The sequence below is a fragment of the Musa acuminata genome, chromosome BXJ2-1, assembly GCF_036884655.1.
Source record: "Musa acuminata AAA Group cultivar baxijiao chromosome BXJ2-1, Cavendish_Baxijiao_AAA, whole genome shotgun sequence".
Classification (NCBI taxonomy): domain Eukaryota; kingdom Viridiplantae; phylum Streptophyta; class Magnoliopsida; order Zingiberales; family Musaceae; genus Musa; species Musa acuminata.
In genome coordinates this window covers 4,969,013-4,984,651 of record NC_088338.1, presented here as the reverse complement: position 1 = coordinate 4,984,651, position 15,639 = coordinate 4,969,013, and the positions used below count along the sequence as shown (strand labels likewise).

Below are 15,639 nucleotides of genomic sequence, written 5' to 3'. Positions count from 1 at the left end.
CGTCTATTGTTTTGGGAGCTTCTTATGATGTTGTGATAGTGTGGTCTTCTTGGATATTAACTCTTGGATGGTTTCAAAAAGAATTATTAGTATATCACCCCATAAAAAACCTACTGCATCGTGTGTGATGTCAGAGACTTTTCTATGCTTTGGTAGGAGCAGTTTTTAATGGCGGAGTGAACCTATAACTATAGGAGCCGATAAATCTCTTTTAACATCACTTATCAGATTGATGAGGTTTGTCATCTTAGAAGTTGAGCCATGAGAGCATTACCTGTGGAGGTGCAAGCATAATTTTGCCGAGGCTTCATAGCGCTCTTTCACCTATATTATCATCTAGTATATATTGATCGGTGTGGTTCGTAAAGATGACGAATCGATGTAGGGATGTGACATGAAATGTCGATGCGGGAATGCGGATGGAGGACAATTAATTGGCCGGTGAACTAAATCATAAGATATTGGGATTGATAGCAAAATTGTTTTGTTATTATGGAACCTCGAGTAAAAACAAATACACCTTACTGTCCAAAACATATTCACAACTATTTTGTTGACGTCCAATCAAACACCTTTAAAATTAACCAAAATATATACGATGATTTTATACATAATTTATTATCGTTTGACCGTTTTGTTATTATGGGTCGCATTGCCCCTTCCCCGTGGTTGGTGGAGGAGGTCAATGGTATACCCATTTCCGTCGAGCGACAAGGGGGGTTGGCATCAACCCCTCTACTTTAGGTTAAACCTCGAGTGAGTTAGGTTTTTCTGATCTGCATGTCTTATATAAGCCATGCTTTAAGTGGGTTAGGTTTTTCTAACTTTGTTTGACCTATGCTTTTGAGGATTCTCTTCTTCTGGATTGGGTATTTTTGACTTATGCATCAGACATATTTTACCTTGTGCTTTCTATCATAATGAGTTTCTCCCTATGTGGGTTGGGCTTTCTCGACTCATGTCTTGACACATTATACATTGTACCTCTCGTCGTAACGAGTTTCTTCTTGCATGGGTGGAGCTTCACTGACTCACGTATCTCGAGCATATTTGGTCTTATGCCTTATATCATAGTGGGTTTCTTAATATATGGGTTGAGTTTTATTGACTCACGTATCTTAGGCTCATTTTTCCTTGTGTCTTAAATTGTGATAGGTTTCTTTCTACATGGGTATGGTTTCACCAACTCATGTGTTTTGGGCATATTTTGTCTTGTGTCTCTCACTATTGTAGGTTTCTTCGAGTCTAATTTTACCGACCCACGCATCTTAAGCAAATTTTGCTTTATGCCTGTTGTTGTGGTAGGTATCTTTCGAGATAGCCTTTACTATTGGTCACTTTTGTACTTTTAAATGTGGTCTTTATATATTGATAACTTTTGTGCTTTTTGAGATGGCTTTCACATATCGATCGCTTTTATGCTTTATGAGGTAGTTCTTCATTGATTAATGTCTCTTCAGATTTAATCCCCTCTCTACAAATCCTCACTAGTTATGGTGATGGGGCTCATTATCTCCATTTGAGCCTCCAAGGTATTATTTATGAGCTTCTTCTTAGCCTAAGCCTTTTCTTTTAAGGCTAGTCGGTTTTTGATCTTTTTCTTGAAGGTAGGTTAGTTCTCGAGTATCTCATCCTTTAGGCGCATTGATTTTCTAGTACCTCAACCTTCTAGCACCCCAATCCCAAAATACTTCTTCCACATTTATATAGGAAAATCTAGGCGCGACATCACATGCACAACGGAAGAACGTAAAAAAAAACCCAAAATTTTCAATACTTGTTCATCGTCGCAAGTAGATTGGTGCACAAAACCCGCGAAATAGAAAACCACGTATGAGATAGTTATGTTACCTAGGGAGATTGTATATCCCTAAATCCCAAATTTTTCAATACGTGTTCATTATCGTAAGTCTATATAAATGGATGAATGAGGTCAAGTGTCCTCCTCTCTAGCGGTGATCCATACAGCAGGACTGTAACGATGCTCCACAAATCTCCATGCCTACTCTCTAAGGAGGAGAAGGGGAGAGGAGAATAGTAGGTGGCAACTAAGAAACCCTAGCCTATGGGCCTTTAGTTCCCTCTTATTTATAGATGCCCCCAATTAACCTTAATGGATCATAGCCTATTGGGTACTGGATCTCCATCCAATTATCCAAGCCTCTTAGACTAGTGAGTCTCTACCAAATAATCTCTTATTAGCTCATATTTAATCTCATCCATGAGATCTAATAATTTAGAAGCTTATTGGATATCCAATAATATAGGCGCTCCAACGGATATCTCATATTTGAACATCTTCTCGTTGCAACACTTACCATATGTATATGACTCTCTAGGCTCAATATTAAGCTGACTGTAAGTAATATCTGTTAGAACTCCTTCTAGCTCAGTGAATTATTATCTCCATAATAATTCACTCGACTCATCGACTACGGACGTACTAGGCCATTACGATGCAGTCCCCAAACGATACAGTGGATTCCAATCTTTTGGATCTATATGTCCTCGATTACCATGTACCTACAGTCCCTCGTCCATTTAATATCTCAAAGACCATATACTGGACATGTTACTGTCATGCCCATATGATTTCTTCTCGAGTATCGTTATAATAGGATTCTCCCGGAGAAATCTTTCTCTCTCAATCTTAATGACATTGACCAATGATTTGTTTAAGCAAGAATATATAGGATATTCCTCTCATAATACCGAGAGCGGATGATCCTCTATCGACACTCAATAGCCCTCGTATGATTGGCTGCCACTCCCAATAACCAGTTGTACTGGATTTGAAACTTCCAAACCTATAAGTCTGGTATCAAAGAGTGGAGTACTCAGACAGGATATCTTTGGTGTCTCAAGTCTAAGAACCAGATATACTACTAGGACTACGGAATCGTTGTTTAATAATAAGGCATCATCAATCATCCATTATTCTATGAGCGGATCAATCAATGAACTCATTCTCTAATAAGCACTTACATTGTATCCTTAGTATCCTCACATGAGTAGTTATGAGACCAACTGCCTCCATAATATAGATGGGTATATATCATACTAGTCTATCGGTTATCTCGTTGTCCCTCTCGAGTAATCTATGACCATGATTATTTAGGATATGTATTTATAGGTGAATCGATCTCATTATCATGATCTCATCACGATCTGATTCTTATTGCACAAATCCATGAATATTACAATATATATACATATATGTAACAATAAATATAAAGTGATAAAAATGTTAAATTATAATATACAAAAAGAATGTGTATTATGTCACACATGTCATCACTTATGTGATTGACTTGCACTGTATCTATGACTAGCACTTTATAGGTTAAGATGTCTTTTTTATTTTACATAAACTCCTTCATATCTTATGGTTATCGAATGGCTGAGGAAGTTAGTGCTCTCTCCTCAAATAATCTAGGGGTAGAGGGATATCTAACCTCTCTATAAGGAGAGTCAGTCCTAGTAAACTCACTTAGTAATGAGCACATAACTCCTAGACCACTTTAAGTCAAATACTCCATCTCAGCCAAGTTTGAGTTACAAGTCTCTCGGCTCGGTCATTATCCATATGACCTAATGTTTAAGTTCATTTGTTTATCTTCTAACACTAAAGGTGAGAGGAGCATTTTTTTTCTCCTATGTACAGGTCGGGAATGGGGGTTCAATCTCACCTGGTTCACATCTATAAATAATATACTTTCCTTCTTGTCGTACAAGAAGGTAGATTAAGTGCTTTAGTTGAGAGATATAATTTCTTCTTTCGAGACACAGTTAGAAAGATATTCGACGATTGACTAGTGATGTGGGTCTCAAGTTGATTCCTCAAGGTATGAATTTTTTTATACAATAGAGGATCATCCGCTCTCGGTGTTATGAGAGGAATATCCTTTGTGTTCTTGCTTAAGCAAATCCCTAGCTATGGTCATTCAGATTGAGAGAGAAAGAGTTCTCCAGGAGAATCTAATCAGAGCGAGACTCGAGTAAATTCTATATAGACCTGACAACAATATGCCCAATATACAGTCTCTAAAATATTAGATGAATGAGATATTATAAATACATAATAACTAAGGATAGATAAGTCCAATGAATTGGATTTTCCTATATCGTATATGAACTATGGCGTAGTGGCGTAGTACGTCCGTAGTGGATGAGTTGAGTGAATTATTATGAAGATAATAATTCACTAAATCAGAATAAGTTCTAAAAGGTATGACTTACGACTAGCTTGATATTGGGCATAGAGAGTCACACACATATGATATGTGTTGCGACGTGTTGAGGTTCGGATATGAGATATTCATTGGAGCCCCTATCTTATTGAATATCCAATAAGTCATTTAATTATTGGTTTTTAACGATAAGATCCAATAAGAAAGATTATTGGGTAAAGATACACTAATTCAAGAGACTTGATAGTTGGATGGAGATTTAGTACCCAATATAAAAGGATTCATTAGGGTTAAGTTGGTCATAAGTCAGACCATTTTTTGTTATCACCACATACTCTTTCTCTCTCTTATTTAGCCAACAACCCTAGCTTGGGGCATGTGGACTACTAGTCATAGGTGTCATGCAAGTCAATTATGTGAGTGATGATATGTGTGACTTGACACACAGTCTTTATTACTTATTATTATTATTTAGTATTTTATCACTTTATATTGCCCATTGTATGAATATATTGTGATGTCCATAAATCTGTGTAATGAAAATCAGATCGTGATGAGATCATGATAATGAGACCGATTCGCCTTTAAACATAGATCCTAAATAATCTCAGTCATAGGTTATTCGAAAGGGACATTGAGATAATCAGACAGACTGGTGTGTTGTATATCCATCCATATGATGGATGTAACTGGTCTCATAGTTGCTCGTGTGAGGACACTAGGGATACAGTGCATGTGCTCATTGGAGAATGAGTTTATTGATTGATCCGCTCACAGAATATTGGATGGTTGATGATGCATTGTTGTTAGACAACGATTCTGTCGTCCTAGTGGTGTATCTGGTCCTTAGATTTGAGACACCAAGGATATCCTGTATGAGTACTCCACTCTTTGATACCGGACTTTTAGGTCTGGAGGTTTCAAATCTAGCACAGTCGATCATCGGGAGTGGTAGTTAACCTTACGAGGGCTATTGAGTGTCGATAGAGGATCATCCGCTCTCGGTGTCATGAGAGAAATATCTCATGTGTTCTTGCTCAGACAAATCCCTAGCCAGGGTCATTCGGATTGAGAGAGAAAGAGTTCTCCAAGAGAATCCGATTAGAGTGAGACTCGTGTAGAAACTGTATGGGTCTGATAGCACCATGCCCGGTATATGGTCTCTGGGATATTAGATAGATGAGGGACTATAAGTTCACTAAAATTGAGGATAGATAGGTCCAAAGGATTAGATTCCCTTATATCGTTTGGGGACTGCAGTGCAGCGGCCAAGTACGTCCGCGATCGATGAGTCAAGTGAATTATTATAGAGATAATAATTTACTGAGTTATAAGGAGTTCTGATATGTATGACTCATGACCAGCTCGATATTGGGTCTAGTGGGTCACACACATATGGTAGGCGTTGCGGTGAGTAGAGATTCAGATATGAGATATCCGTTGGAGCCCATATCTTATTGAATATCCAATAAACCAATGAATTATTGGATCCTATGGATGAGATGCAATAAGAGCTAATAAGATATTATTAGGTAGAGACCTACTAATCTAAAAGGATTGGATAGTTGGATGAAGATCCAATACCCAATATGACACGATCCATTAAGATTAAGTTGACAGGGGGCCTCTATAAATATAAGGGAACTAAAGACCCACATGCTAAGTACTTTTTGGTTGCCTCCTCCTATTCTCCTATCTCCCTCTTGATTGTGTGGTGTGCGCGAGGAAGAGTTTTGGACAATGATTTAAGGAGCATCTTCGCAGCCCTTATGAATCAGTTGACTTCCTTCATCCTCTCCCACAGATCTGCACATTTTCAAGGATATACGATCTCCTAAGTAATTCTCTATTGTGTAGTTTTTCGGTTTCGTGGGTTTTTGCGCACCAACTTTTATACGATGATAAAACCTTCTTTTCTACAGGAATTCTGGGATTTTATGATGTCATCCTAGATTTCCCAACATTGACAATAAGAAGGGTCAACCCCTTGTTAATTGTGTGGTACGCATGGAAAGAAGGATTGTGTAACGATTTGAGAAGCGTCTTCGCAGCCCCTGTCGTATGGATCATCGCTACAGAGGAGAATAGTTGACATCTTTCATTGTCTCCCATAGATCTATATGATTTCAAGGATATATGATCTCTTTAGGTAACATATTTTTTATATACGCATAGTTTTTCAGTTTTGAGATATTTGTGCACCAATTTTCGCATGACGATGAAACCTTTTCTGCGAAAAATATGTGATTTTAATTTTTGTTTTTTCGTTGCACATATGATGCTACCATAGATTTCCCTACACCATAGGGGTGAGAGACTCGGATCGTTGAATAAGTATTAGTATCGCATTGGAGTTTGCATCAAGGTGGATGCACCAGTGTTCGAAAAAGGATAGCTATTGCCCCCTCTTAAGTAAAATCTCTTCGTTTGAGCATTCATTGAGAGGATTGATGGGTTGGCATTCATGCGACATCGGAGTCTTCTTCTATTGTTAAAAATGTTATGAGAAGATATTATTAACGTCTCAATTAACTCTACGTTATTTAGACCCATGTGCATAGGATTATCCAATATGCCTATGTGAAAATGTCGAGCTCTTGAGGATATCGTCCGAGGTATGACCTACATAAAGATCAAGGTGGAGAGTGGTTTCTCGATATGATCTTTTCGATGTCCAAATTAGTAACTTAAGGTGGGTGAGTATACTCGATAACAAAGTAACCTTTTAATTATATTAAAAGTAGATTTTTATCCCTAATAGTAAAAGTAAAAAGATAATTTTTTAACCACCTCTAATAATCTATTTTTTTTAAATCTATGTCCATGTGAGCATATCGATAAAGGATATTTTTTATTTTTTATTTAGATATCATAGGAGGATATATATATCATATGGTTAATCAATAATATTCTTCAAATTAAGTTTTTTTAATGGGAATAGTGTATATATAATTACAATGATATCAGTGTCTACGGCCCCTTTACTTACGTCTCTGTGTGTTACATCAGCATTCGTCAACGCCAATGCAGCAACAACGATCCGCTGTAGACCCCATTGCGTTGGGCCGACCACCGCCTCCGAACGCAAGCCTCAGGCGTGTGAGCGCATTAAGTTTCGCACGGGTAGATAAAAGGTGTTGCGCTAAAGCTGGGCGCCATACGACCCAAGGAACGAACGACACCCCCAAAAGCCCTAATCGATCTCTTGAGCTTCGATCCCAGAGGCGAAGCGACGGCGACGACCCAAACGTGCGCCCCCTTCCCTCCTACTCTCTCCGCTTTTTCTCCGCCTCTCGTCGACCGGAATCGCCCTCTTCGCTCGCCTTCTTCCGTCGCCGATCTCAAATTCCTCTCTCGGATCGCCGCGGAGACACTGCGGCGCCCTAAACCGCTCCGATATCACGTAAGCACTCCTTCTTTCGCGGTTTTCCTGGACTGGATTCTACGATATTGGGAAACAAATGGGTTTTGTTTTCTTTTAGGTCTTTTGTGGTTCATTTGGTTTCGGTTTCGAGGTTGTGGATAGTGAATCATTGTTTTGTTTCCATTTTCCCATCATTTCTTCTTTCTGATTCTTTCTGTTTTATCTTTTTTTTTTTCTTGTTTTGGTGTATTATTAGGTGCTTTATTGGCCCTGCAAAAAATCCCCCTTTCAGTTTTGTTTTCCCATTTATATTTCGGCATTTCTAGGGTTATTCTATTATTATATTTCGGCATTTCTAAGTCAACGTTGTCTTTTCTGTTTAGTTTTCTCCTTTTCATACCAGATGCGTACTTGATGTGGCTTCATTCTAGGGTTTGGCGAACTAAATATTTGGACTCCAGTAGATCCCTAGAGGCGACTTTATAAGAACTATCTTAGATCTTGCAATGTTTACTGTTTATTTAATATGGCTATCATTGATGTTTACTATTGATTTAATTAGCTAATCTTGATGGTAATTGGAGACTAACTGCTAGTATGCATCTGTTGTTTGTGTTACATATTGGTACTATTTTCTTCATGCTAATGTCAAAGTAAATGATTACCAGTTACGTTGATGAATTGTTTTGATCGTGTTATCATCCCTGGGTAATAATGGTTCTATTTTTATATTATTTTTTACATTAGTACTGTTTTTATGTAATTTAAGCAACACAAAGAATAAGGAGGTAGGACTTAGGAGTGTAAAGAAGACAGGGAGAAAGGAGAAGAAGAAAAGAGGCTTGGAGACTTATTTTGTAACACCCTGATGTAGTATCACATCGATCATGGTTTAAGACTTAGATTGACTTATAATTGTCATGGGTATTCTACTTAAACATCTTGAGTTGTCTCAGCGCATTCAGGAGGTTAGTTATCCCATCAGGTCATAATTTTTGGTATTATAGCTGACCTAGTGTTGGGGCATGATAAGAGCTCGAGTTTGAAAGGATTACTCATGGATGGATCCCGTGGCTGAAGCCAGAGGACATATCATGATGTTGAGAGCCACCACTAGGCTAAGCTTTACAGGATCTGATGGATGTACTACCATTAACTAGTGCTTAATCGGACTTGTGACATTTTTGCTACAGGATTCCTCAAATCCAGCAAATATGGCCTTTTTTGTCTCAATTAAATGCCTCTTTATTCTTTCTTGTGCCTGCAAATGCAACACAGCTGTTGTTTAAGCAATAATGGCATTTCATGACATATAAAACTGTCAATATTACACCTACTGGTAGGTGATGTAAAAAGTGGTTGATGTACACTTTGTTGCTACTACTTGTGTGATATCTCTTGTATTTCCAGCAGTTTCCACCCTTTCTAACTATGTTATCAACTAGACAGTAATATTCTTGTCTTCCGTTGGTCTGTGATATTCCTGTTTTGTTTTTAACTAGAAATGGAGAATGAACCTATTTTAGACTGATGAGGACCCCAAGAAAGGCCTTCTCATTACAGTATATAGTAAAAAAGGTCGTATACAAGGATTATACCTACTATGACTATTACATTTATGATATTTGGTAGTTTCAGTTGAGTTCTATCAGAATTCCTTGGATGGGGTAATTTCAGTCATCAATTAACTATTTTTAATACAAACATCCCATTTATAATTTTTAATAATCTTAGTTGAGTTACTTATCTTAGAATGTGAATGCCTCAAAATGGGGCACTTACAATCCCTAATTGTTTAACAATTTTAAATGCAGACTTTTTACTAGGTCTCCTAGAGTTCCAAAAAATTAACTATTTTTAATACAAACAGCCCATTTATAATTTTTAATAATCTTAGTTGAGTTACTTATCTTAGAATGTGAATGCCTCAAATGGGGCACTTACAGTCCTAATTGTTTAACAATTTTAAATGCGAACTTTTTACTAGGTCTCTTAGAGTTCCAAAAACCATTTATAGGCTAAACAGTTTATCCCTAAATCCAAGATAAAAATATTCAGCTGAAATTGGTTTCAATTAATACATTTGATCAATTGGAGCTCTGGTTCAGTCCTTTACCTGATATTGTAATATAATGTGTCAGTGTGATCTGAAATGTGCCGACTTTGCCCCCCCAGAATGATATGGATGTCATCTAATTGTTGGATATGCCTTAGTCTTTGCAATTTGGTGTAGTCTGACATTGAATTGTTGGAGCAAGCGTTCCATGTCCAATGATCATATATGGATATTGAGAAACCATTATATGAATCTTAAAATTTTTCAGGACTGAATTTTTTTTCTTCCAATTTTTGCATGTTACTTTCCAGAAGTTGACTTCTTAACCAATGAAGGGTTATTTCCTATCTTTTGCAATACTATGTTGTGCTTCTTATATGGAATCTTGAGTATTGTGCTTTGGATTCCATCCTTCTATGATAAGGAACTGCTTCTTGTTCTGGATCCTTTTGTGGTGTACCATTATCCATGTTTTTAGTCACCTCTCAATTATTGTTTATCTCAATCTTGACAATTTTTTTTGCATCCAAACTGTTTTCTTTTGCTGGGCATATATCTGTACCTGTTTGAGTTGGACTAAGGGTTTTTAAGTGGCTCAAATGGAGAGCAACAGAGGAGTGTAACCAACCATAAAATGTCACTCTGGTACAAACTCCATAATTTTAGTTGAGCTCAGCTTCCAGGTACGAGATTGACACATCAATAAACTGTCTAGATCAGTTTTTAAATGGATTACCAAATATCGACTCAACAAACTCCAAAGCCTCGTAGCTTATTTTTTAAATTCTAAATGATAGTATATTGAACATCTTTTAACCGTTCAATTCAAATATGATATCGTCTGATCTCCAAAGCTGCTGAAATAGAAACCATAACATGGTTTTATATTAGATCAACCGTAGGCCTAAACTAATCCTAGTCTACACTGCTTTTTGTGCATGATCAAGAAAGTTATGTAGGAAGAGACTGATCCTCAACAAAATAAGCTTTTCTCCTGTAATTGATCATGAAATAATCCTAGTTTTGGATCAATTGTGCATTTATTTTAATATCAGTTTTATTATATTTATGTTATATTTTTAATTTTTTATACACTTTTATGTCCATGTTTCCATATTTTGGTTTTTATCATATATGAGATATTTATATCAACTTGTTATCTGTTGACAGATTTTTTGCACACATCAAATTGTCTGTTCACAAATGTCAGGTGACTTCTGATGGCTGATCACCAAAACGGAGGTTCTAAGCCATCAGCCTCTGGGTCTGGTGCTTACACAATTGACCTTGAAAACTTCAGCAAGCGCCTTGAGGCGTTTTATAGTCATTGGGGGAAGCATAAATCTGATTTTTGGAGCTCTTCAGATGCTGTTGCAATTGCAACACCACCTACTTCTGAAGATCTTCGATATCTTAAATCCTCTGCTTTAAATATCTGGTTGCTTGGGTATGAGTTCCCGGAGACCATTATGGTTTTCATGAACAAGCAGATTCATTTCCTATGTAGTCAGAAGAAAGCTAATCTGCTCGAGACCATAAAAAAGTCTGCCCATGAGGCTGTTGGAGCTGATCTTATAATACATGTTAAGGCCAAGCATGATGATGGTACAGCCCTGATGGAAGAGATTATTCGTGCTATTTGTGTGCAGTCTAAATCAGACTCTCCTATTATCGGATATATTACAAAAGAGGCACCTGAAGGGAGGCTTCTCGAGACTTGGTCTGAGAAGCTAGGTAGTTCATCCTTGCAGCTTACTGATGTAACAAATGGTTTCTCTGATCTGTTTGCTGTTAAAGATGTCTCGGAGCTTACCTGCATTAAGAAAGCTGCATATCTGACTTCATCTGTGATGAAAAATTTTGTGGTTCCAAAGCTTGAGCGGGTTATTGATGAAGAAAAGAAGGTTTCTCATTCTTCTCTGATGGATGATACAGAAAAGGCAATACTTGACCCTTCAAGGGTCAAGGTGAAACTGAAAGCAGAAAATGTTGATATATGCTATCCTCCTATCTTTCAGAGTGGAGGCCAGTTTGATCTCAGGCCAAGTGCATCCAGCAATGATGAGGATTTGTACTATGATTCTACAAGTGTGATTGTCTGCGCAATTGGCTCACGATATAATAGCTATTGCTCAAATGTTGCTAGAACGTTTTTGATCGACGCAACTGCTTCACAGAGTAAGGCATATGAGGTGCTTCTTAAAGCTCATGATGCTTCAGTTAGTGCTTTGAAGCCTGGAAATACTGTCGCTGCTGCTTACCAAGCTGCCTTAGCAGTGGTTCAGAAGGAAGCACCAGAGCTTCTTCCAAACCTCACCAAATCAGCTGGAACAGGGATAGGCCTTGAGTTCCGTGAGTCTGGGTTGAGTTTAAATTCAAAAAATAACCGCTTGCTGAAGGCTGGGATGGTTTTCAATGTGTGTCTTGGTTTCCAGAATCTCCAAGCTCAGACTAACAATCCAAAGACGGAGAAGTATTCTTTGTTGCTGGCTGACACTGTTATAGTTAGTGAGAAACCTCCTGAGGTCTTGACTGCTGGCTGCTCCAAGTCAGTTAAGGATGTTGCTTACTCATTTAACGAGGAAGAGGAGGAAGAGCCTCCCAGAGTCAGATCTGACATGAAGAGCACCGGGGTGCTTCCTTCCAAAGCAACCCTGAGGTCTGATAACCAGGAAATGTCAAAGGAAGAGTTGCGGAAACAGCATCAGGCAGAGCTTGCTCGACAAAAGAACGAGGAGACTGCCAGGAGGCTGGCTGGTGGTGGGTCTGCAGGTGCTGAAGGCCGAGGTCCAGCAAGAACTTCAAGTGAGCTGATTGCTTATAAGAATGCAAATGATATACCTTTCTCTAAGGAACTAGCAATACAAGTAGACCAGAAGAATGAGGCTATCTTATTGCCGATTTATGGAAGTATGGTGCCTTTCCATGTTTCTACTGTGAAGAGTGTAACCTCCCATCAGGACAATCGAACATGCACCATTCGCATAATATTTAATGTGCCTGGTACACCATTTACTCCCCATGATGCAAACTCTCTTAAGTTTCCAGGTGCAACTTATTTGAAAGAGATTACATTTCGGTCCAAAGATCCCAGGCATAGCAGTGAAGTTGTACAACTGATCAAGACCCTCAGGAGACATGTTGCCTCGAGGGAGTCTGAGAGAGCTGAAAGGGCCACTTTGGTTACCCAGGAGAAGCTGCAGGTCTCTGGAAACCGGATGAAGCTAATAAAGTTACCAGACTTGTGGATACGACCCTCATTTGGTGGCCGTGGAAGGAAACTTACAGGTACATTGGAGACTCATGTAAATGGATTCCGTTATGCAACCTCAAGACCTGATGAGCGTGTTGATATCATGTTTGCAAACATCAAGCATGCGTTCTTCCAGCCTGCAGAGCGAGAAATGATTACCCTCTTGCATTTTCACCTGCACAATCATATCATGGTAGGCAACAAGAAGACAAAGGATGTCCAGTTTTATGTAGAAGTTATGGATGTTGTGCAGACATTAGGTGGTGGGAGGAGATCAGCTCTTGATCCCGATGAGATTGAGGAAGAACAGCGTGAGAGGGAGCGGAAAAACAGAATAAACATGGAATTTCAGAACTTTGTCAACAAGGTACATGACCTCTGGGCACAACCACAGTTCAAAGGGCTCGATTTGGAGTTTGATATGCCCTTGAGGGAGCTTGGGTTCCATGGAGTTCCTCATAAGTCTTCGGCTTTTATTGTTCCAACTTCAACTTGTTTGGTTGAACTTATTGAGACACCATTCTTAGTGGTTACCTTGAGTGAGATTGAGATTGTTAATCTAGAGAGGGTGGGTTTCGGGCAGAAAAATTTTGATATGGCCATTGTGTTCAAGGATTTCAAACGTGATGTGCTTCGAATAGATTCCATACCATCCTCATCAGTTGACGGAATTAAGGAATGGCTTGATACAACAGACTTGAAGTACTACGAAAGCAGACTAAATTTGAACTGGCGCCCCATTTTGAAAACTATAACTGAGGACCCTGAGAAGTTTATTGAAGATGGTGGTTGGGAATTTTTGAACATGGAAGCCAGTGACTCTGACTCAGAAAACACGGAGGAATCAGACCAAGGGTATGAACCCTCTGATGTGGAACCGGAGTCTGCTTCAGATGATGAAGGTAAAGATAGTGAGTCACTGGTAGAATCTGATGAGGATGAAGAGGATTCTGAGGAGGATTCCGAGGAGGAGAAGGGGAAGACATGGGAGGAGTTGGAACGGGAGGCAAGCAATGCAGACAGAGAGAAGGGTGATGAGTCAGACAGCGAAGACGAGAAACGGAGGAGGAAGGCAAAGGCTCTTGGGAAATCCCGTATTCCAGATAGAAGGGACCCAAAGGGCGCACCCCCTAAGAGACGAAAGTTTAAGTGAGGCAGCTGCGTTTCTGATCATGATCCCTTCAGGAGCTTCTTGTGCCATTTGAACTCGTGCTAGTTCTCTTTATGATGGATTAATACAAGCTTAGGATGGACAATTTTTATGTTTACCATGTAAATCTGAATCATGGTTTCTTGTCTCTGCCAAAGTGACATTTGATATCGGTTGCTTTATCTTTTGTTATTTAAATTCATTGCTGCAATATTAATGCTTTTAGTGTTGGACATGCATCTTTTCTTGAAGGACTATGCATTAGCATTTTATTCTCTATTGCCTAATAATTTATCGCTGTAATATGCTTGATGATCTATCTAGTATTTTAGTGAGTAGTTTTTAAATCCTGGAGTAGGTTTAGTGGTTCAAATTTTAACAGGTAAACTGACAATAATCTGCATTCGATTGTCATGAATAATATATATATTTTTCTGTCTTAATTAATTAATTCTTTGTAATTTATTTAACGTGACGAAAAGATGAGATTTCATCTCAAGAATTTAAGACGAAATGAAGTCACTTAAACACTTTGGTTTCTCATAAAATTTTGATTGATTGTGAAGTTTGTGGCTTTTTTTTAATGAGTTAATGATATGTTGGAATATAAAGTGAAATATTTAATTTAATTTATCCGTTGATTTTATCGAGGGAAGATATAACATGTGACATAATATTTATAAAATTAACACAAAAATGATGAATATAAATAAAATTTTAACATCCAATTATGTTTTCATTTGTTATGTAATAATTAAAATTTTTTAATCGACTATTGTGGTGGTGGTGATAGGCGACGTCGTCGGGAGTCACGGGTGGCTTGTGGTAGTGGTTGGTGAGAACAACTCGGTGGTGGCTTGTGGTAGTGGTTGGTGAGAATAACTCGGTGGTCGACTTTACTAATGTTGGTGGTGGAGCTTGAGGGACTTTTATAGCTTCTTGCATGGGGAAGAGAAGGAAGAGAGGGGGGAGCAGGGAGGTGAGGCAAATGCCTTGTGTCCCTTCGACGTAGATGCCTCACCTCTCGTCGACGCAGATGCATAGCAGCATTAGAGGAGGAAGAGGACAAGGACAATGGCCTCTTTGCATCGTCTTGCATCTATATCGGCGTAACTTTTACTTTTGCATCAAGCGGCCAATATCTCATTCCATATGTGCTTCGACAAGTGGAGGGTGTACCAATCGACGTCCTCCATCAGCTAGACCTCATAATGTCAAGTTGAATGAGACCACGAGAGCTTTGTCAATTGTCACCCGGATCGCGATTGGGCTGCCCGCCTCTAGCTTCCAATCCGCGCCAATTCAGTGGTTGCCTCCTTTCGCTCCTCTTCCGTTGCCACTACTATGGGGTCCATGATGAAGACGACATGATCATGCGGTGGGGCAACGGTTTCGGGTTGAAGACCCATCACGTTTGTAGCGGGGATGGCTACAAGTAGCAAGTCGAGGTTGTTGTCGACAACTTTCTTGGTAAGATTAGCATGGCAAATGAGGCAAATTACGTGGGAGGTGAGCCAGGCGATGCAGCTGCAGGACGATGGCCGCTCTACATCATCCTGCAATTGCGTCGGTGCCACTCTACATCTGTGTTGACGAGAGGTGAGGCAAAGGCTTTGCGTCTCGTCA

General features: G+C 38.9%; 1 protein-coding gene across 1 annotated transcript; it reads left to right on the top strand.

Moving 5' to 3' along the window:
- The first annotated feature begins 7,319 nt into the window (after positions 1-7,319).
- Positions 7,320-14,248, top strand: LOC103983749 (FACT complex subunit SPT16). Its single transcript, XM_009401024.3, has 2 exons — positions 7,320-7,593; positions 10,781-14,248. Exon 2 carries the CDS (start codon positions 10,831-10,833, stop codon positions 14,014-14,016), a length of 3,186 nt encoding a protein of 1,061 aa, XP_009399299.1. The 5' UTR covers positions 7,320-7,593; positions 10,781-10,830; the 3' UTR covers positions 14,017-14,248.
- Positions 14,249-15,639: the final 1,391 nt, after the last annotated feature.

Excerpts from the sequence above, each read along its gene's own strand:
- LOC103983749 (XM_009401024.3), top strand. The coding sequence starts at position 10,831 with ATGGCTGATCACCAAAACGGAGGTTCTAAGCCATCAGCCTCTGGGTCT.